The 22,099-nt window shown below is 39.1% G+C and overlaps 1 protein-coding gene across 10 annotated transcripts in view; it reads left to right on the plus strand.

The window, feature by feature from the left end:
- The window catches only part of NIN (ninein), a 96,316-nt gene that overhangs the window by 68,487 nt on the left and 5,730 nt on the right, over positions 1-22,099 (plus strand). For 6 of the 10 annotated variants that reach the window (XM_047079684.1, XM_047079678.1, XM_047079681.1 and 3 more), the window contains 11 exons: positions 851-976; positions 1,081-1,150; positions 2,906-3,121; positions 6,171-6,284; positions 9,009-9,131; positions 9,797-9,910; positions 10,652-10,798; positions 12,738-12,905; positions 14,439-14,588; positions 16,749-16,853; positions 20,297-20,497. In XM_047079684.1, coding sequence (XP_046935640.1) covers positions 851-976; positions 1,081-1,150; positions 2,906-3,121; positions 6,171-6,284; positions 9,009-9,131; positions 9,797-9,910; positions 10,652-10,798; positions 12,738-12,905; positions 14,439-14,588; positions 16,749-16,853; positions 20,297-20,497 — 1,534 coding nt within the window. The remainder of the gene's footprint in view (positions 1-850; positions 977-1,080; positions 1,151-2,905; positions 3,122-6,170; positions 6,285-9,008; positions 9,132-9,796; positions 9,911-10,651; positions 10,799-12,737; positions 12,906-14,438; positions 14,589-16,748; positions 16,854-20,296; positions 20,498-22,099) is intronic. The other 4 variants (XM_047079683.1, XM_047079677.1, XM_047079685.1 and 1 more) reach the window with 2 other exon arrangements.

Consider the following 22,099-nt stretch of genomic DNA (forward strand, 5'->3'; position numbering starts at 1 on the left):
TATACTAATATAGGAAAAATTCTGTGCTTTGTGACTTACAGTTCTTCACTCCTATCACTTGAAGTACATGCTGATATTGTGTAAACAATGGAAATTTATCTTAGAACATATCGTTTGGTTGAAGAGCTATCAGATTCTAATAAATGTGCTTGTACTTAAGACAGAAATGAAACTCATGCGAAACACTGCTCACTTGACTTTATATAACACGATTGCAATAGTCTTCCAGTAAGTTTGGTTTTCAAAGACTTGGAAAATATCACATCACGTTATCTGAATGATCTGAAACAAAATAATTGAATTCCAGATGTAGTTTTTCCCCTTCTTCAGACCAATTTTAGTTCTAAAAATCAGAACATAATGAGTTGAAAAACATCACAAAGTGAACATGAGTGTACATATTTCTTTTATTTATGTAGTGAATTTCCTTTTTCTAGGTGCCCTGAGGTCTGTAACTAAAGCTAATACAGCTTAGCAATATGGCCCATGCCTATATAGAGCAGGTAGGACCTGAGCCCGAGATAAATGGAAGTTTTTTTGCCCAAAGCAGTATGGTTGCCACTGAGAAAACCAGCAAACATAGCGGGCGTAGTCTCGGTTCCTGTCTCTGTCTGTGCTCCAGTGTTTTAGCCACACTTCCCTAATGTCTTTTAGTGAAATTCTTATCTCCCCAAAAGAAAGGGGTCGTTATGTCAGAGCTTGATTTCCAGTACTAAAAGTCTACTAATTTAGACATCTCATTTTAACTGGCATGGAATACTTGTTTTATTGGAAGTTCCTAGAAAGCATTTTCCAAAGATGCCACATGACTGCCTTGTTATAATGATATTTTTAAATCTCTGTGATTCAGATGTGAATCTGAGAAGCTTCAAGAAGAAAATTCTATTTTGAGAAGTGAAATTACTACTTTAAATGAAGAAGATAGCATTTCTAACCTGAAATTAGGGAAATTAAATGGATCTCAGGAAGAAATGTGGTAAGACATATACTTAAATTTTCTTAGGGCATTTTTGCAAGGACTAAGACTGTTTTGACTTCAACTTTTAAAGCCTAACTCTTATATTTTCACTGTCCCTTTAGGCAAAAAATAGAAACTGTAAAACAGGAAAAAGCTGCAGTTCAGAAGATGGTTGAAAATTTAAAGAAACAGGTGAGGAGATACTTGGTATTTCCCAGTGTTCTTGATTCTGAAATTTTCTTTTTTAATTTGCGATTTGTAAAATTATAGGACATACTACTGGAATCACATGTAGCTAATGATGATAAAGTTGTGAATCCCGAGTTTCAGAATGGAAACTCACCCCATGCGGACTCTAAACTAGGTTTATATTTTTTTGTGAATGTAATAATGTATATATTATTTCTAGATTCTGAGTGTTTGATACAAATTTTATAATCAGTGGGAATGGGGAGACAATACTAGCTCTAAATCCAAATCTATGAAATACTAACTCTGTCCCTCACATTCTTTTCAATTGATGTTAGCTCCTTCCTTCATCACCATGACTGAAACCAAAAAGGGAAGGACAGAATTTCACAGATATAGAGTATCAGTATATCTTTTCGTAGGATTAGAATTGATTCAGATAGCTTGTGCCATTCAAGTGCCCAATTTGTGTAGTCTCATGACATGGGGTTGTGCAGGACAAGGCCATTTAAGAATCTGCCTGAAACAGCCAAAAGACAAGGACATCCTGGGAAAAGAGAATTTTCAGTACTAGAAACAGACAGGGTCTTAACATCCAAAATATATTCTGTGCTCTCACAAATAAGGGGCAAAACCCTGTTGAAAAAACAGATAATTGGTAGGAGTGGTCAAGTAAAGGGGGAAAATACAACATATAAAAAGATAGTTAACCTTATTAGGGAAGTGCAAATAAATTCTTTTTTCATCTTTCAGGTTAGCAAAAATGAAAGATACCATCTAGTCTTTAAAAAGGGGTAAGGTGGGGCGCCTGGGTGGCGCAGTCGGTTAAGCGTCCGACTTCAGCCAGGTCACGGTCTCGCGGTCCGTGAGTTCGAGCCCCGCGTCAGGCTGTGCTGACCGCTCAGAGCCTGGAGCCTGTTTCTGATTCTGTGTGTCCCTCTCTCTCTGCCCCTCCCCCATTCATGCTCTGTCTCTCTCTGTCCCAAAAATAAATAAACGTTGAAAAAAAAAATTTAAAAAGGGGTAAGGATATGAAGGTACTCATACATTTTCGATAGGACTATAAGTTGGTAGCACCATGAGGAAGACATTTTGGGGGTATTCAAACCAGTAATGTAGGTGCATACCTCCTAACCCAGTAGCCCCATTTTTAAGAAAATGACCCAAAATTCAAAATGCTACCCTGTGTAAATGAGTTTTTCAAAAGATTGGTTTGTTTCTTCATAATTAAAAGAATGATAACAAACTTGTATGTCAGTGTGGGAATGGATGAATACATTATGGAATGTCTCGACACAATATGCTAGAGCCACTAAAAAATATAGCTTGTGGTGGTTTCTGAATGCACTGACTTGGAAAGATAAAAGTCTGTGAACTATTACAAGTGGAAAAAGCAGGCTGCCCAAATATCTGAAATGATTCAAATTTCCTTTTGTTATAAAAAGGAGAAAACCTCCACATACATACGAGTTTTGTATGTACATAGAAAACAATCTGGAGGGATAGGTACCCAGCTGTGAACAATGGCAACCCCTGTGGAGTTAGACCAAATGGAGGGTCTATCACTTCTTCATACACTTCCCAAGTGGTGGAATTTGTAATAATGAATAACGTATTAAATTCTATTATTAAGGATGTGTTCGTGTACGTACGTATGTATAAAACTTTGGTTTTTTCCCCTGGGTAGATAGTCTCTAAATCTGTTTTTTAGTAGAATTAGGGCACCTAGTCTTTAAAACTTACTTCCATTTTATTTAGATTTCAGAATTAAAAACCCAAAACCAACAATTGGATTTGGAAAATACCGAACTTAGCCAAAAGAACTCTCAAAATGAGAAAGAACTGCAAGAACTTAATCAACGTCTGGCAGAAATGCTACGCCAGAAGGATAAAGAGCCAGCGCGCAGTACATTGGAGGAATGGAAACAAGAAAAGTCTAATCTGAAGGAAGAACTGGAACAATGTAAAGTGCAGGTATGGAATGTGGCCACCCTCCAGCCTTCTGGGAGAAAATCTCAAAGCATAAAGCAATGCTTATATTCAATTTCTTACATGTAAAGTCTTAAAACAGTATAGTATCAGCAAATGAATAGAGAAGTGGAACAGAAAGTCTAGAATTAGACTCAAATACAAGTGGAAACTTACTATATAACAAATCACTGGGGTAAAGATGGATTTCATAAATAAGTGGTGCCTGGACAACTCAGTAGACGGTTGGGAACAGATAAAATTAGATCCCTATGGGTGCCTGGGTGACTCAGTCGGTTGAGTATCTGACTCTTGATTTTGGCTCAGATCATGATCTCAGGATCATGAGATTGAGCCCTGCCTTGGGCTCTGTGCTGGGTGTGGAGCCTGCTTAAGATTCTCTCTCTCTCTCTCTCTCTCTCTCTCTCTCTGCCCCTCTCCCATGTGCTCTCTTAAAAAAAAAAAAATTAGCTATCTATATCTTATATAGTGCATAAAGATAAAAACTCTAATTGGATTAGGAGCCTAAATATAACAAACAAAACCACGTCTGTACCAGAAGAAAACATGGGCCAATTTGTCTTTAACGTTAGTGTAGAGAAAAGCTATCTATGACCCATAAACCAGAGACCAAAAAAGAAATGATTAAACCAAAAAAGAAATGATTAAATCAAAAAAATTTGTGGCCAAAAAAGAAAAAAAAAATGCTACAGACAAAGTCAAAAGACATTTCACAAACTGGGGAAAAATATTTATTACCTATACCACAGAAAGTAGGGCTAATGAATAAATCACAAAAAGATAAAAATGGCCCTCAAGCCCATGAAAAAACTCAAAATCATAATCAGAAAAATGGAAGTAAAAACAATACTGACAGCATCTTTTCTCATCCATGACTTTTTGTTGGCAAGACTTTGGGGAAAGCAGGCACTTTTATATGTTGCTGGGAGTGTAAACTGATATTAGCCTTCTGGAAGGAAATATGCTAATACTTAACAAAATTACATATGAGCTTACCATTTGTCCCACCAAGCCCATTTCTAGGGATTTACCCTAAAGGTACACCTCCAGCAACATGAATACTCATATGCACATATACTCAATGTAGCATTGTTTGTAATTGCAAAATATTAGAGACCATCTAGACGTTCATATATAGGAGAGTGCCTGGATAAACGTGGTGGGTACAGTCACACCTTGGGGTAGTACTGTGTAACCATAAAAAAAGAGAAAGAGAGAGGAAAAAAAGGGAAGGAAGGAAGAGAGGAAGGGAAAGTTGTCTACCAATGTGAAATTATTTCCAGGACGCACTGTTACGTGAAAAAGAGAAGCACAAAAGAGTATAGGATGACTCTGTCCATGTAAGAAATAAAGGGATGTTCTAAAATACACATGCTCATATCCTCACTCATTTGTGTGAAAAATATACAAAAATGATAAACCAGAAACTAAAGAGATGATTACCATAGAAGGTGGGTGGGAAAGGGATGGAAGAGAAGAATGGGAAGGTTGTAGAAGGGATGAGGGAAGGGAGTACCACTTCCCTGAGTAGATCTTTTCCCATGGCTCTGACTCTTAAAAGCATAGCTCTTCACATACCCCCAGATAAACACCCAATCGAAACCAATCAAGATGGTGAGGAATACCAACCTGGAACACAAACACTAAGAAATGAACCTAACTATATTGTAAATGGATAACATAATTACGATGGGGAAGAAAAGAATTAAGTAAACTGGAAATGATTATTTTGACTCTATACTGTAGGGCTAAAGAAAAAAAGAAGTGTTACACAAACACTAAAATATTCCAGCCAGTGAATGTGTTTCTCGTGGGGGATAAGTCAGTAATTCTGAAACCACTTTGTGTATATTAGAATTGAGCAAATAAGTAAATAGATTATAGGCAACAGACCTGAGGTTCTCACTGTTGGAGAAGGAAGCTGCAAGGAGGAAATGGGGGAAGGCTAAACTGAACCCTCTGGTGTTGGACTGGAATTTGAGGCATTAGTATAAACTCAGGTTTCTTAATATATATATACAGATTGATACAGAGATATAGATGTGTGTATATGGATGGAGTGCCCAGATCTTGTTTCTAAATACCATTTTCTTTTAAAAGAAGCCAGGGCTCCTTGGAAAAATGATTGATCCTAGGGCTAGGGCAGGGAAAATACAATATGAAAGAAAAAAGTGCTAAAAATAAATAAAATAAAATAGATGGGGCGCGTATCGAGAGGACACAGAACCCCACTTGAAGAGCTCCTCATGGCCAAAGCTGGAATAGTTTGACCAACAAAATAATCATAGTAAAGGATAAAATAAATACAGAATAAAATAAATAGGTATGGATACAAACCGATATTAAAAATTGACTAAATGGGGGAGAATTAACACCTCTCCCTTAAAGCAGAATTCTGATAAATAAATGTAGAAAGAAAGAAGAAAATAGAAAGTTATCATTAGGCAAACATGAGAGTAGTAACTGTTGTAGACAAAATCCAATAGAAACTAAAATTAATAAGCAAGTTTAAGGAGAAACACAGTTATCATCGTCTCAACCTGTCTCCCCCAAGAGAAATAACTTTGCAGTGGAGAGACTTGAAAAAACTACCTGAGAAATCATGTTCATGACATTGAGGTGGACAGTCTTTCAAGAGATAATTTCGGGGGGCACCTGGGTAGCGCCCAACTCTTGGTTTCAGCTCAGGTCGTGATCTCAAGGTTCATGGGTTTGAGCCCTGGGTCGGGCTCTGCACTGACAGTGCAGAGCCAGCCTGGGATTCTCTCTCTCTCCCTCTCTCTCTGCCCCTACCCCACTCATGCGCTCGTGCTCGCTCGCTCGCTCTCTCTCTCTCTCTCTCTCTCACAAAGTAAGTAAAAATAAACTTAAAAAAAATAGTTTTGGTTCATTCCACTGAATATAATGGTCATAAAAGAGTGTGTCGTTGAATCGGGGGCTAGAGTTTTTTTAATGCTGCCTTGTGTGAACCCAGTAAGTTTCCCTAGGCTAAATGAGTATGTCCGCTCTTTGATTTTTTAATTTTTCTTCTTAGTCCTCCACTTTAGTGTCTTCTCTGGAGGCAGAACTGTCTGAAGTGAAAATACAGACTCATACTGTGGAACAGGAGAACCTCCTTCTCAAAGATGAACTGGAGAAAATGAAACAAGTAAGACTGCATGCTGCTGGGAGTGGGTGCAGTGGAGAGGCTCACAGTACATCGTGAACCTGATGGTCTGGCGTTGCCAGCCACCGGACATCCTTAATACACTGTCCTGTCAACTAGCTCATTGCTTCGTAAAAGCTGAGGGTTTTCAGTACAAGTCCACGTATAAGGGCTCCTATCCCTAATCCTCTACATGCTGTTTGAGGTGTGTAACTGACATGTTGTAGACTAAAATTCTATAAATCAGTCACAGCCGCTTCAGTTTAAGAAATTTGTCGCTCTGCTTTCCTCTAGCCGGGTGACAAAGTAATAAGTTTGTCTAAAATGAAAGTGACTTTCTTGCTCATAACTTTAATAACTACTCATCCAGACTGGTGTGACACACACAAAAAGGTACCTCTTTCTCTTTTTTCTTATGGCAAGTATGTGGCATCTATCTTGGGCTAAGGAGCAAATTCTAGAACATTAGCAGGGATGCAGTCTCACTTATGAATTTGGTTTTAAGAAGCCTATGTCAAAGTTTCAAACAAAGACTTAATTTTAAGTATAAAAGAGGGTTCACCTTAAAGGTATATCCTGAGCATTGTCCTATTTTATTCTTAATTCTGCACTTTTCAGTGAGTACAGGATTTGAGCAATCCTAATTTATAAATAGGAGAATTTAGTTCTGTTTTTTAAAATTGCTTTACTTAAGGTTTACTTCGATATTAGGACATCCTTAGATTATCAGATTCTCTCTTTTGTATCTGTTCAGCCTGTGAGCACAAAGGTGTCCTCTGAATGCTGAAATACTGAGTCTCTAGCACTGAGTTTATGTTTGTGTTGATCTCTAGTTGACTCCTAGAAGTCTTGACTTCCTAATAGGATTGTAAGCCTTCCGGGGAATTTGTGCCTCTCCTAATGCCTAGTACTGGTACCTGAGAGGAGTTCTGTAAGTCAGATGCTGTTCTGCAGAGCAGATCTGTTCTGCCATAACAGAAGCTGTCTGCCTTTATAAACATTCCAAAAGTTGAAGCTCACAGGGCCTTTCTATGGTGCCTAAGTTTTCCAATGCTGTTATTACCAAGTTCATCCTAATTACCATGGGCATACTTTTCTCCTTTACCTTTTGAAAATCTGTTGTTCGGTCTTTAAGATGATAATGATGGGCTCCAAATCCATAGCATGGGAAATGCATGTTTTGTGACTTCGCTAAGCTAGAGATCAGAAGAAAAGGAGTGGATCTGGGAGTAAGATAGCATGGTGAAGACATCATTTGGCATGTTTTTATTGTGTAGGTTTTACAGAGGTGGTGGGATAAACAGTGAAGTGGAAAAATGGTGAGCTTTGTCTGCCTTGGGTAGAAAGTTGTTTCATGGCATCTGGGCTCTTTTGGATCACGACAGTAGAATAGTATCAGCCCATTGTTGCTGCCATACAGCATGGACCTAGGAAGTATGTGCTGCTCTGTAGGACATAATACAAGTAAAATTACTTTGTGAGTGAGAAATTATCTGTTGCACAGCAAAGAAACACAAGTAACATCAGCAGAAGCCACATGCCAGCCTGCACACCCGAAATGGTACCAGGCTTTGTGAGGTTCTGGGGATGAGGAAGCAAGGTAGAGAGCAAAGGAGAAAGATCCTTTAGTAAACCAGTGTCTCGGTACTTTAAAATACATTGTCCTATGTCCTTCTGACTTTAGATTTGTAAGGTGTGCTGTATTTGTTCTCAGTTGTAGACAAGATTCAACCCTTAAAGTCTATTTTGTCATATTATTCTAAAGCTAAATGTGTGAAAGAACTTAAGGTATAAAGTAGAGAGATGGCCACAAAATCTTAATGATAATGAAGAACTGAAAATATGGAAGTCAAATGAAACAGAGGGAAATTAAAAATACATGGACTATCGGAAAGGGTAAAGACGTGTAAGAAACAATCGGTCTCTTTGAAGCAGTCATTGGGGGGAGGTAGGAATCACTCCCATACCCTGGGACATTTAGCAATATCTAGGGCCATTTTTGTTTTTCACAACTGGTATGTGGAGAGAGGGGTGCTGTGGGCATCTAAAAGCCAGAGATGCTGCTAACCATCCTCCAGTACACAGAAAGGCCCCCCAAAATGTCAGTCCTAGTAAGGCTGATACTGAAATGGAACGGAAACAGCCTTTGGTTTGCCTTGATTCCAGTGGAGAGGAGGAAGCCAATGTGTCCGCATTAACATTTTACTGAGCCAGGCAATTTTGGCCTCTTCCAAAGGGAAGGACCCATGAAACAAAGTGAAAAACACTGATTGTTTTAGCTTTAAACTTGTCTTTGTGTTGATACACAGTCCTTGGTTCATGCCAATTCTATACTCTTGACTGAGATTGCTGAAAAAGATTTTTTTCTAGTTAAAAAAGCATGAGGAAAATGTATGGTGCTATGTATGTACACATGTTAAATTGATGACAGAGTGGCAGTATGTCACTTATTTTCCCCTGAAGGTGCAACGGAAGCTAGGACCGTTACGTAACAGTATCTGTCTGCTTGAATCTATCTGAGCAGACATTTTGGCAGTCAGTTGGAGAATGGAGAGAATCGAGTAGGGAACATTTTGTTAAATTTAATTATAGTTCCTTAGAGTTTATATGTCCTCTGAAATATCTATGTAGATAGGGAAATAGCAGCAGCCATGAAAACGCCCTGTTTATAAATTCCTCTTTATAAATACAGCCATGAGACACGATGGGATTGTTGATCTCTTACAGCTGCACAGATGTCCTGATCTTGGTGACTTCCAGCAAAAACTTGCTAGTGTTCTCAGCTACAATGAAAAACTGCTGGAAGAAAAGGAGGCTCTCAGTGAAGAACTAAAGAGCTGTGTGGATAAGGTAGGAAACAGAAGACTTTACCATCACCATACAGTGTATACCATAGTGAGCATTTCTCTATGTCCAGTGGCACTCAGCAGTCCCGTTTTAGCCTGATCGTTCCACCGTCTCCTGGAATAGCATTGCAGCAGGCCTTACGTGCCCTCTGAATTTCTGAGGTCAGGATTTTAACAGGAGGCTAAATTTGTTTAATAATGATATTATTAAGTATAGTAATATACAGTTTGCCTCATTTTAATATATAGCCATGCTACTTAATATATAAATAAGTATTGTCGCATATAATACTCTGAGATCTGTTACATAGACACACGCTTTTTTTTCTATCATATTTTCCCTAGCAAATCCCACAACACTGCTTTCGCCCCAACTGCCTTAGTAGGCATTCATGTTTTCCTATTATGGTACACTCTTGAGAGTTCTAATTGCCTCCAGGCCTACCGCTTCTCACCTGCAATGAGGCAATGAGAGAGAAAAATGGAAACCACCAAAGAAAACAGACTCTTCAAAATTAAAGGTAGAAAAGGGAGTCAGGAAAATGTCTGTGTTTTACTTTGCCCTGCTCCCACATGGCGCTTATCTTTTCAGCCTCTGTGGAGATGCATAAATTGAGGCTAGATATGTTTGCAAACATGCCTACTATCTCTTTTCTTTTCCTGAAACAGTTGGCAAAATCAAGTCTTTTAGAGCACAGAATTGCTACTATGAAGCAAGAACAGAAATCTTGGGAACACCAGAGTGAAACCTTAAAGTCGCAACTAGAGGCTTCACAGGAAAAGGTATGTGGCCAACTGTTGTTTCACCTGTACAGTTAATATTTTCCTGTGTATTCCAACAGAATTCCTAGTAGGAAGAATATTCCAGATAGAATTGGCCTAAGAGGGTTCATAATGATTCAATTTGATTAATACTTGTCATATGCTTATAGTGTGAGGAAACTTGAACAGTTCCCTCAGAGTTCATTATTATGAGATTACCTCATCATTATGAGATTACTTATAAAAGCTTAAGAATACTGTGTAGAAATGACTGCTTGTTTCTGATTTAGAAAAAGGATTTCTAAGGCACGTTCATGCCCTGTTATGATACCTATCAACATTGCTTTTACAAATTTAGATTATTTTTAACTAAATAGATACTGGGGCACCTGGGTGGCTCATTCGGTTAAGCATCCAACTCTTGATTTTAGCTCAAGTTGTGGCCTCATGGTTCATGGGATTGAGCTAGCTTTTGTCATGCCAGCTGGTACTCACTGGTTCTGTAAGATATCACTTGGTCATATACCAGATGACTGTGTTAGCGACACCTTGCTCCAGGACATAGCTCATCATTGCTCTAAATATAACATCCTGTAAATATACATAATAACTGGGATCTCCACGAGGCTACTAAAAAGAGCTGGATATAGTAAATATAAGGGACCTTGGAATTCTCTTATCTTAGCTCATTCATTCCTGGACATGCTGTAGGTGAGACCATGAGGATCTGCATCACAGTGTAAGATTTTTCTCATGATGCAGGTTCAGAGTTTAGAAGACACCCTACAGAATGTGAACCTGCAAATGTCCCTGATTAAATCTGACCTACGAGTGACTCAGCAGGAAAAGGAGGCTTTGAAACAAGAAGTGACGTCTTTATATAAACAACTTCAGAATGCTGGTGACAAGGTAATTTCTTTTTTATTGAGGTATAACTTTATACAGTTAAGTGCACATATTTTAAGTCTGTAACTTGAATATTTTTATGGATGTGTGTGTTTACATAAATACATGGTTGATCCCTGAACGACACAGGGGTTAGGAGCCCCGGCCCCCTGTACGGTCAGACATCCACCTAAAACTTCTGACTCCTCCAAAACTTAATTACTAATAGTTAGGCCTACTGTTTACTGGAGGCCTTACCAATAATATAAACAATTAACACATATTTTAGGTATTATATATATTATGTACTATATCCTTATAATAAAGCTAGAGAAAATACAATACTGTCTCAAAAAAAAAAAATCTCCACATAAGTGGATTCGTGCAGTTCAAACCTATGTTGTTCACATGTATATTTTCCATACCTATGTATGTGCATAAATTTATATTTGTGTAAACACCTCCTATCTCAAAATATAGAATATTGCCAGCACCCAGCAGGCTCTCATGTCTCCCCTCCAGTCGATAACCACAAGGGAACCACTTTTTGACCCTCTGCCACCATAGGTTAGGGATGCCTTTTTCTGAACTTCATATAAATGGAAGCATAGTGACAAGGTTACGTTTTGTGTTGCGCAGGTCAGGAGATCACGCTGAGTTATTTTGCGTTAACAAAAACACTCTTGATGTTACATAAAGTGTATCTCATTTTAATATATCAAAATGCTATTTTGTGTGCTTATATAAATTAGAAATGGTATTATAGATGTCAGCCTTGTGGAGATATTAAGATTTTGTCCTACCATAAAAGTAGGACAGTTATTTTAATCCAGTTATATCTTGGTGATACTTTTTATTTTACACACACACACACACACACACATATATTTTTTTTTTTGTTGTTAAAAATTTTTTTTTTAACGTTTATTTATTTTTGAGACAGAGAGAGACAGAGCATGAACGGGGGAGGATCAGAGAGAGAGAGGGAGACACAGAATCGAAAGCAGGCTCCAGGCTCTGAGCCATCCGCCCAGAGCCCGATGCGGGGCTCGAACTCACGAACCGCGAGATCGTGACCTGAGCCGAAGTCGGACGCTTAACCGACTGAGCCACCCAGGCGCCCCACACACATATATTTTTAAGCAGGCTCCACGCCCAACATGGGGCTCAACTCATGACCCTAAGAAGAGTCTCACACTCTACCTACTGAGCCAGCCAGGAACCTCCTCTTTATTTTTTTTAAAAAGAAAAATAGTTCTTTCCATTTTAAAAAATTATTTCTGGGCTGACATTTTTCTCAAAATGAGATTGTAACTTTTTCTTTTTCATGGTTTAGCTTAAAACACAAAAGGCTTACCTACTTGTTACCCTTTTTAAAGCATTTTCCAGAATCCAAAAAATCACTTTGGTAGCATAAAGCATATTCCTGAGTTCAGGGCTCAATTACATGGACAGTATGTGCTTTGGATTCTAAAAAAGGATATGATTGCATATGGGAAAAATGAAAGAGTTTAGCTTATGAAAGCTTTCAAGTTAGCAGTTCATCTTGAAGTTCCCTCTGTGTTCTGTTAACCAAAAGAATAGTGATCTGGGTTCAAAGCATTAACTTGATAAGTATGAAGCAATTTTTAAGGCCACCAATCTCTATGCACTTGGGTTCTATATAGAATCGACTTGCCCTACAGTCATCTTTGCTGTTAGACTTGAAGGGACTATTTTGCCGAAGATCACTTTAAACAAAGAAGTTTCCAAACCTTTTTTTAAGTCACACCCCCCAAATACGGTATGTATGTGTGTATATAGACACATACACACACACACACACACACACAACATACACTCACCCCCATTAGAAGATATGAAGAATGAAAGGTACTTCCTAAGAATTATTGTCATTGAGTAAATATACTCAAAACAGAAATCAGCTTGTTTTTAAGGCTTAACTCTTCAATTTGCTCTTAAGAACTGGGCCCCAGAAATAGCCACCTTCCATAACCAGCAGCAAAGGCCTTCTTGGGACCAGATGGATCATCTGATGAAGGAGGAACAACAGCTGCTTTGGCAAGAGAATGAGAGACTCCAAACTGTGGTGCGGAACACCAAAGCGGAACTCACGCACTCACGGGACAAGGTAACGAAAAGCGGCACATGGTGACATACGTTTGAAAATAGTGTGGTATAAAAATGAATGTTTGATAGGACTGAAATGGGTCTAGGGTATGGATTTGAGTATTCTGCTATGGCAGACTTTAAGAATGCGTAATTTATCATTTACTTGCAAATAATTTTATCCTGATATGTTTATAAAATGTTTTGTTTCATTTTGCGTAATCAGTTATATACTAAAATCAATGATTTTAATCCTGACTTTCAATACAGACTCATGAGAATTATGGTAACTGTGTATTCTTCATTTAAATAGACTAGCTGTCAAGACTGATAGTACAAAGTGGCAAAATTGGACTCCATCTTTTTGGGCTAACTCCTTGTAAGAGAAAAAGTACCCCTTTTTAAAGATTCAGCCTTTTAAGGTTAGAATGGTCTCTGAAGATGATCTTTTCCAACCACTAAACTGATGTTTATATATAGTCTTCACTTTTGCTAAGTAGTTGACCAACTATGCTTAACCTATGCTTTAACATTTCTCTTTTTTTTTTTTTAATTTATTTTTTTTAACATTTATGTATTTTTGAGACAGAGAGAGAGAGAGCATGAACAGGGGAGGGTCAGAAAAAGAGGGAGATGCAGGATCTGAAACAGGCTCCAGGCTCTGAGCTGTCAGCACAGAGCCCAGCGCGGGGCTCGAACCCACGGACCGCGAGATCATGACCTGAGCCGAAGTCGGACGCTTAACCGACTGAGCCACCCAGGCGCCCCTAAACATTTCTCTTAAGGAAGAACTCTCTGAAGAGCCACAGATAGCGATTTAGAACACCTACTCTGTGCCAGAAACTCTGCTATTGCTAAAGTTATAGCGTTGAACAAGACAGACCTGGTCGCTGTCCTCATGGAACTTGTTGGTGTGGATACATGGTTTCAGGTGTGGACAGTCCAATATAAAATTGATGGGACTGTCACCTCACTGACTCCTAAAAGCCATGCTCATGTCAGAGAGCAAGTGTCTAGGACTATGTCTGTTTTCCTGACAGCCACGTCACCCTGTGGACGCCCAGTGATTTGGTAGACCCAGACGTCCTCTATTCTCTGGTCTTTACAGTGTTGGGTTTTTAGACCCAACCAGACTAAAAACAGATTTACCTAGAAGGATCTTTTGCAATCCAAAAAAAGCAGACTTCAAGAATTGGCAGACTTGGGGCGCCTGAGTGGCTCAGTCGGTTAAATGTCCAACTTTGGCTCAGGTCATGATCTCGCAGTTTGTGAGTTCGAGCCCCGTGTCGGGCTCTGTGCTGACAGCTCGGAGCCTGGACCCTGCTTGAGATTCTGTGTCTCCCTCTCTCTGCCCCCCGCCCCTCACTCTCTCAAATATAAAGAAACATTAACAAAATTAAAAAAAAATTGGCAGACTTGACTGGGAAAAAAAAGTGTTTTTAATACAACAGAACCCAAGTACTGAATAAAAACTTCCCTTATGTTCTTTTTTTGTTTTTCTTCCTCACTGGATGACTATCTTAACATTTCTTCCTCTTACATATGTTGTTATTAGGTCCGTCAACTGGAATCAAACCTTCTTCCCCCTAAGCACCAAAAACATCTAAACTCATCAGGTACGGTGAGGCCTACAGAGCAAGAGAAGTTGAGCTTAAAGAGAGAGTGTGAACAGTTTCAAAAGGAACGATCACCTACTAATAGGAAGGTGAGTTTTGAGAGTTTATATGTGTCAACGTCCTTACTGTGATGTGTCCCTAAGTGTATGTTTCTTTCCCTGCATTCTTCCAAGGAAGTGATCACAATGGTATATTTTGGTTCTTCCTTATATGTATGTTTTTGTAATCTGGTCAAATAGTATTATAGTTCTTTATGATTGAGTGGTGGTTGCAAAGGAGCAGTTAACTTTAAGCATTCATAATGAAGATGGTTAATCATCTTTAGCAGTATTACAGCCCTTTTAATTTTTTTCTAGTATTTATTTACCTTTGAGAGACAGAGACCGAGCACACATGGCGAAGGGGCAGAGAGGGAGACATAGAATCTGAAGCAGGCTCCAGGCTCTGAGCTGTCAGCACAGAGCCCAATGTGTGTCAGCACAGAACCCATGAACCGCGAGATCATAACCTGAGCCATAGTCAGACGCTCAACCAACTGAGTGCCCCACAGCCCTTTTAAGTTAGCAAAATAGATATACTTTAAAATATATATATCCTGAATATCAGGAACGTCTTCATATGGTCTGTGTTAGTTATCTATTGCTGTGCAACAAATTAAAAGAACAAACATTTGTTGTCTCCTTTTCTGTGGGCCGGAAATTCAGAAGCAGCTTAGCTGAGTGGTTCTGGCTCAGGGTCTCTCATGAGGTTGTGGTCCAGTTATCAGCTGGGACTACATTTATCTGAAAGCTTCACTGGTACTAGAAGATCCACGTCCAAGTTCAGTAATATTACAGGAAGAGGCTCTGTTTCTTGCTGGCTGATTACCAGAGGCCTCAGGTCCTCACCACCAGGGCCTTTTCTCAGGACATGGCAGTGAATGAGAGGAGAGAGAGAGAGAAAAAAATTCCAAAAGATCACTATAAAAAGCTGTAGTGCCTTTTATAAGCTAATCCTTGGAAGGGACACACCATCATTTCTGCTGTCTTCAGTTGGTCACACAGACCAAGGGTGTGAACACCACGGGTGGACATCAGTAGGGACCATGTTGGAGGGGGGCTACCATGTGGTTAAGTCTCTAGCGCAACTTTTGCTTTCTGTACTTGGTTCCCTGAAGTAAGAGATCTAAGACCAGTTCTACCCTGGGAGTCCTTGTCCCTTGTTTTTCTTTCTTCCTTCTTCTCAACCAAAACTCAGAGTGGTCACTGTTACCTTCCTCTTCTGAAAATTATGGTTTGTGTAAAAATCTGGGAAGAATGATGAACAATCATTTGTTTCTGTCACAAAAATTTTATGAAAATTTTAAGTTTGTGAAAGTTATGACCATAGGCGGTAAGAAGACTGGTTTGTGCTCTAAAGCCAAAATGCCATTTAATTTTAGGTACATTCAAGTACATTTTTCAGAAAGATAAAGGGTTTCATCCAGCTGCTCACTGAGAGAAAAGTCTAATGATAGGTTTTAACTTGAAAAGATTACTTTTCTGTTTAAAAATTCTTGCTACTCTCCTCAGCTCTTTTTGATAGAAACCAAAATCAGCCTTCTATAGAAGTGTCCTGTATTTCTACTTAGCAATATTCCGAATTCCTGGGTCAGGTAGCTCATTAGATTCTTTCTGCAATAGAGAATTCCAAAAATGGATACTCATAAAATCTTCAAATTTAGTCTTTAAAATTGAGAAAGGAGTTATATAAAGCAGGTTTTATGTACTCTGTTTTAAACCTGACTTAAACTTTGCCTTAAGACAGTGTTTTCCCCACCGATCCATCGTAGAGGATCATGAAAGTGATGTAGTGAAAACTTCTACTTTTATTAATAAAATGTGCTGGAAAATATCAGAGTACATGGTTCATGGTAAGGATAAATATTTCATGAAATTTTCTTTCAGTGATATGTACTTATAACTGATGATGCGTATATACGTACTTCTGGGTGTGAGTTTATGTCCTGGGTGTGTTTCTTACAGTGAGTGACACTAAAGTTTGCAAGCCAGGTGCCTTACGGAATCTGTTCTATGTAAGCAGTGATGATCAAAAACTAGACTAAATATAACTGATGCACTGAATCATAGTGCTGTTTTCCTTTGCTGAATGATCTTTGCTTTCTTCCAAGGGGTGAGATTTCTGACTAGCATGAATTTGTCAAAGAAGAGCAACTCAAGTGTTTGTTTGTAAAGGAAATTTTTGGTTTTTTTTTTTTTTTTTTTTTTTAGCAGGTCAGTCAGATGAATTCCCTTGAAAGAGAGTTAGAAACAATTCATTTGGAAAATGAAGGCCTGAAAAAGAAACAAGTAAAACTGGATGAGCAGCTAATGGAGGTGAGTTTTTAAGCAAAGGGCCTCAGCTCTGAAGAATATTTTAATCCACAAATGTGCCGTTTGTTGAGAGAGAGTAGCATAGCATGAATTCCTATTACGAGAAAAACTGGAAAAGTATGCTGCCAAGCTGAATTCTTTGGTCTGTCTTACCAAGTTTGATAGACATTTTTGCTCATTACAGTCACCGGAATTTACACTGCTTCACAGAGGAAGGAATAATGTGGGTAATCCTAAAATGCAAGGACCCATACCTCAACAAATTCAGGGGGCGGGGTCTCTGGTACTGGCCCAGAGCTCCCCACCACTGCTGTGATTGTAACGGTTTCCCGATATCTCCCGTATCATACGTAGTGTTTTATAGATGGATTGCTAACAGCCTCTTGGGTTAGGAATTTGGGAATATCAGCATGTAGAAGTTTAATGTTCAGGTGCTGTCATGGTTTATTACAAATTTGTAATTCAGCACTGCCTCGGGAGAGGTACATCTGTTAAATATAAAAATGGAGTTGTAAAACTTGTCAGCTCGGACATTGAGTATCCAGTTTACCAGATTGCTTTCTGATTACTAAGTACAATTACAGGATGTAAAACAACATCCGTACAAATCCTGCTATAGTAAGTAAAAACTTCACAGAGATATTTTGCTTTGGGTAGATGAAAATATCACGTAGTGTACTACAAAATTTACCTCAGGTAGAGAGGCATGGGTAAAAAATGTCTTTGTGCTCTTAAAAACTACTATGAGTACAAATATCTTTAAAAACAGAATTATAGGATGAGAGAGATTTAAATATTTTCTTTTAAGAAATTGGACATGCCAAGGTAATTTTAAATGGATGATTTTTACGAAATCTGGCGAAATATGGGCAAATACGTCACACTGACATTTAAATGACCACTGAGGTTTCTGCCAATCTTATGTTCTCTGATTTCTCCACTAATAGGGAGATTAAACTATAAATAGCATATAATAAGTGTGTTCAAAAGCCCAAGCTACAGGCTATGTTTAGATACAGACATGCTTTCTGATGAAATAATTATATATTGTGAGGAGTAAGATAGCTGAAGCTAAGCCCCACCTCTCTAGTACCAAATTGATAAGTAACAGGGTATATACTTAGGCAGTGGCAGATCCTCTCCGAATGTTCTGCTAACAGGCCAATTCTTCTCCCACCTGCTCGAGCTGTCCTCAGAAACCCCCATCTCTTCCTAACCCCCCTTGACATGATTAGCCATCATAAGCAATTTCCCTTCATTATTTTTCAGAATTTTTAAGATCAAGGAATTTCAGGAAAGCTTTCTAATCTGATGTAGGCACTCCCTTGAGGGAAGGCATCTCTCCTCATCTTTCTATGCCAGTTTAAAAGTCGCTGATGTAATACAATACATATCCATGCTCCAGGGCATGCTCCCACATCACTAGACTAGGAAATAGAAGAATCTGGGTCACACTCTGGGGCTCTTTGAACTGCATGAGGCGGTGTTCTATAAACAGTTCATTTTGAACATTCAAAAAAGGGGTTCCAGTCCATATCAGCACTTCTCAAGTCCACTGGGTACCTCCGGTAGCCAACAGTTTTCAAACACTCAAACAAGAAAATTGCCATTTGGAGTTGCAGAATATAAACTGTAAAACCAAGTATTTAACATCAGATCCACCCATGCTGGACCTGGAATCTTCTAAATAATTGTAGTGGGGTAGGTGGAGGAAAAGGTGGTAAGTTCCCAAACTCACATTGCAGTTGCAGGATCAGAGTCATAAGATATTTTAAAGTTTATACACGGAGAAATGTAAATGTTGGTGTTTTCGTAAGTTCTTTCTGACTTGAGCACACCTATTCAGGTATATAATATACCCAGTTTTAACTGTTCTCTTTTTGTAACTCATACTTTTCTTCCTCTCTTTATGACTCCTATAATTTTCTTTTGTTTTTGTTTTGTCTGTGGCTAACCTGTACCTAGAACTCTGTGGTTGGAACTAGCAGAGAAGGGTGCAGTTCTCTGCCTGAGATAGTGTGTGAAGGTAGAACATTCTCTTTCAATCAATTTCATAGCATGGAGATCTCTCATTAGACTCCCTGTTCATGTAATCATTTCTACTGACTGTAACAGTTAATACATATTTAGGTAAGAGCCAGTATTCATTTTCAGTTTGCTTTAACTGTGGCATATGTCTGTTTACATTTAGGCCAGGATTTTCCTCAGTATGTAAAGATATATGTGAAGAAACTCATCCTGCTGATAGAAAATCATGGGATCGTAACTCTCCCTATTCTTTATTCCTGAAAATAAAATGGTGGGTTTTCTAAATCTGTAACTAGAAATATTTCAAAACGGGTAATCTCCCACCTCAGAACTTTAGCTTGAAGGAAATGGATAGTGGCTCTGAAGTTTCATGGTAAATGTTTAGTTATAGTCGTGTCTTAGAGGGCCTATTTCCCCTCTCAGAAGCCTTGAGGTGCTTCTTCTTGAGTTTGGTACTTGGTCGTCTTCATTGCATGCCTTCTGTTGAGTCCTCAGTCCGCTGAATGTATCGACAGATGTGGAGTGCCATGCTTCACTGGCCACATGCAGTGTGCATTCTCCTTCCTTTTCCTCTCCCCAACTTTGGCATGTGATACACACATCATTGTCTTACGGTCTTGAACAAGTATTTCTATATCACCCTCTGTCCCCGAATTGCTTATCTTACAGAGCCATTTAAGAGTTGAACATTGACAAAATAAAATAGGTTAAAATAATTTTGGATAGGAGATTCTTTGACTCAGTTGCTAACCTGGAAAATAGTCATTGAACATTTGCTTTTAAGAGTCTTTATGAATGGTAAGTAAAGTGGCAAAACCCTAAAGCTGAACCACTTTCTCCCCTTTGCTTACCCCAACTTGTGTCTTTATTTTTATTTTTTAATGCTTTTATTTTTGAGACAGAGAGAGAACATGAGCAGCGCAGAGAGGGAGACACAGAATCCAAAGCAGGCTCCAGGCTCTGAGCTGTCAGCACAGAGCCTGACGTGGGGCTCAAACTCATGGACTGTGAGATCATGACCTGAGCCGAAGTCGGATGCTTAACCGACTGAGCCACCCAGGTGCCCCGCTGTTTTCTTAAACAGGCATGATTAAAAGTTCTGGTGCCAGAAACAATGAAGTAGAATTCAGACACATGACTTATATCATGTAGCTCCATCATGAGTGAGGAAGTACATCTTTTAAGTCTAAAACTTTTAAGAAATCCTACTTCTTAACTATATTGTCTCCTAAGGAAAATGACCCTTCCCATTATTCACTTCTTACTCAAGTCACGTACTGTCCTGTGTTCAAGTGATCAGTGGGTCTGAGAGGCCATTAATGAATTCATCAGCTTCGTTCCCTCTGCTTGACATTTGCAAGGGCAGCTCTGTGCTTGAAGGCACTGCGGCTGACCAGGGCTCTGCCTCTGTCCTCCAGATGCAGCACCTGAGGTCCACTGTGATGCTTAGCCCATCCCCTCCCACGTGGGATCTCCAGCTGCGCCAGCAGCAAGCCTGTCCGACGGTGCCCAGGGAGCAGTTTCTGCAGCTTCAACAGCAGCTGCTGCAGGCAGAAAGGATAAACCAGTGCCTGCAGGAGGAACTTGAAAACAGGACCTCCGAAACCAACACGCCGCAGGTACGAGGCTCTGTTTTCCCTCACAGTAAACTCAGATCACCTAATTTGACCTGTTTATTGGGAAGTTCTACCCGTTCAGAGGTGGAGATTAAGAACTTACGTGTCTGTTGAAGAGTCCCACCTTACCTGTGTTTACAGACCCACGGAACTGCAGTGTTGTTTGGGTTTGGTTTTTTGCAGTGATGCTTTTGAGCTCTCAGCTTCTAAGCTGGGTGATGAAGTGTTCTGGGTCTCCTTTGCACATTCGTAATCCGTGACGAAGGATCAGGATCACTTAAGCACAGTGTACAGCTGACCTAACAGTTTTTGACTTGACATTTGTCCGATGCCAGAAATATTACAGAATTCAAGTGCACCTCTAGGATACGCAGTACTAACACAGCCCCCTAGGTTTTCCTGTACCTGAGGGGTACAACCTGCTGAATTCCATAGAATTCACAAGTGGGGACTTTGTGGAGTCAGTGACATAAAGGAAAAATGTCAACTATGTTTTTTAAAATGATCTAGTTTCAAAAACTCTTGCAGAAAATCAACATCTTTTTCCCCTTCCCTTTGAGTTAGAATCATCCTAGCTTCTTACAGACACAATCTGATACAAGCTGGGTTTTCAAATAGTTCTCTTAAGTGCTTCATTCATAGTCCAGCTTTGCTTGTCGATTTTGTTTATTCAGAACCAATAAAATTAAAATTACTCCTTCATTTGTATAATTTTAAATGAATCCTTTCTGGTTTGGATGCTCATCCTCTGTCTCTAAGTGGACATTTAATAAGGAATTTCCCCAACTCCTTTTCCCTAATTGTCTCAAAGTGGCTTTGCAAAGTCAAATTAGCACTACAATTACACAGTGGAGCAGTTCTGTCTTCCTCTTCTCGTAGTATATATCTATGGTTTGTCATTATATCCTCTGTCATCTGCCCTTTCAAACAAAAGGTTACAATTAGTTTTGTCTTTTGTGCTTTAAAAATCCACGTTTTTGGAAGCTTCCTCTATTCCCCTTCAGTTTCCAAATATTAAAATTGTGTAGATGGGCTGTCGAAGATACTTCAGTAATTCATTACAGAATTGAGTTATAAAACCTTGACCTCAGTTTTTAACAGACATTGTATCCATTGCTTTCTCATTCACCCTGTTTTCAAAACATGTTCTTCCGACCCACCTGCCAATGTTTAAAAATAAAAAAATATCCTTTTACTCCAATTACTTCAGGATAAGATTAAAAAAACCTTAGCACAGTTTTTGCCTAATTTTTTTCTAATGTTTATTTTTGAGAGAGAGAGAGTATGAGCAGGGGAGGTACAGAGACAGAGGGAGACATAGACTCTGAAGCAGGTTCCAGGCTCTGAGCTGTCAGCACAGAGCCTGACGTGGGGCTTGAACTCACAGATTGCAAGATCATGATCTGAGCCAAAGTCGGACGCCCAACCAACTGAGCCACCTAGGCACTGCAAAGACTGTTGAGGTTTTTGTACTAAAAAAAACAAAAAAACAAAAAAACTTTTTTCTCCAGCCAGATGGCAGAGTGGACTGCTTATTGTTGTCTCTAGAATACCACTGCAGGCTCTCCTGTTTCTGGCCCCTGAGCTGACACTAATTTTAAGATT

The sequence above is a fragment of the Lynx rufus genome, unplaced genomic scaffold, assembly GCF_022079265.1.
Source record: "Lynx rufus isolate CCGP_SWC_20201006 ecotype Redwood Valley unplaced genomic scaffold, mLynRuf1.p SCAF_17, whole genome shotgun sequence".
NCBI lineage: Eukaryota > Metazoa > Chordata > Mammalia > Carnivora > Felidae > Lynx > Lynx rufus.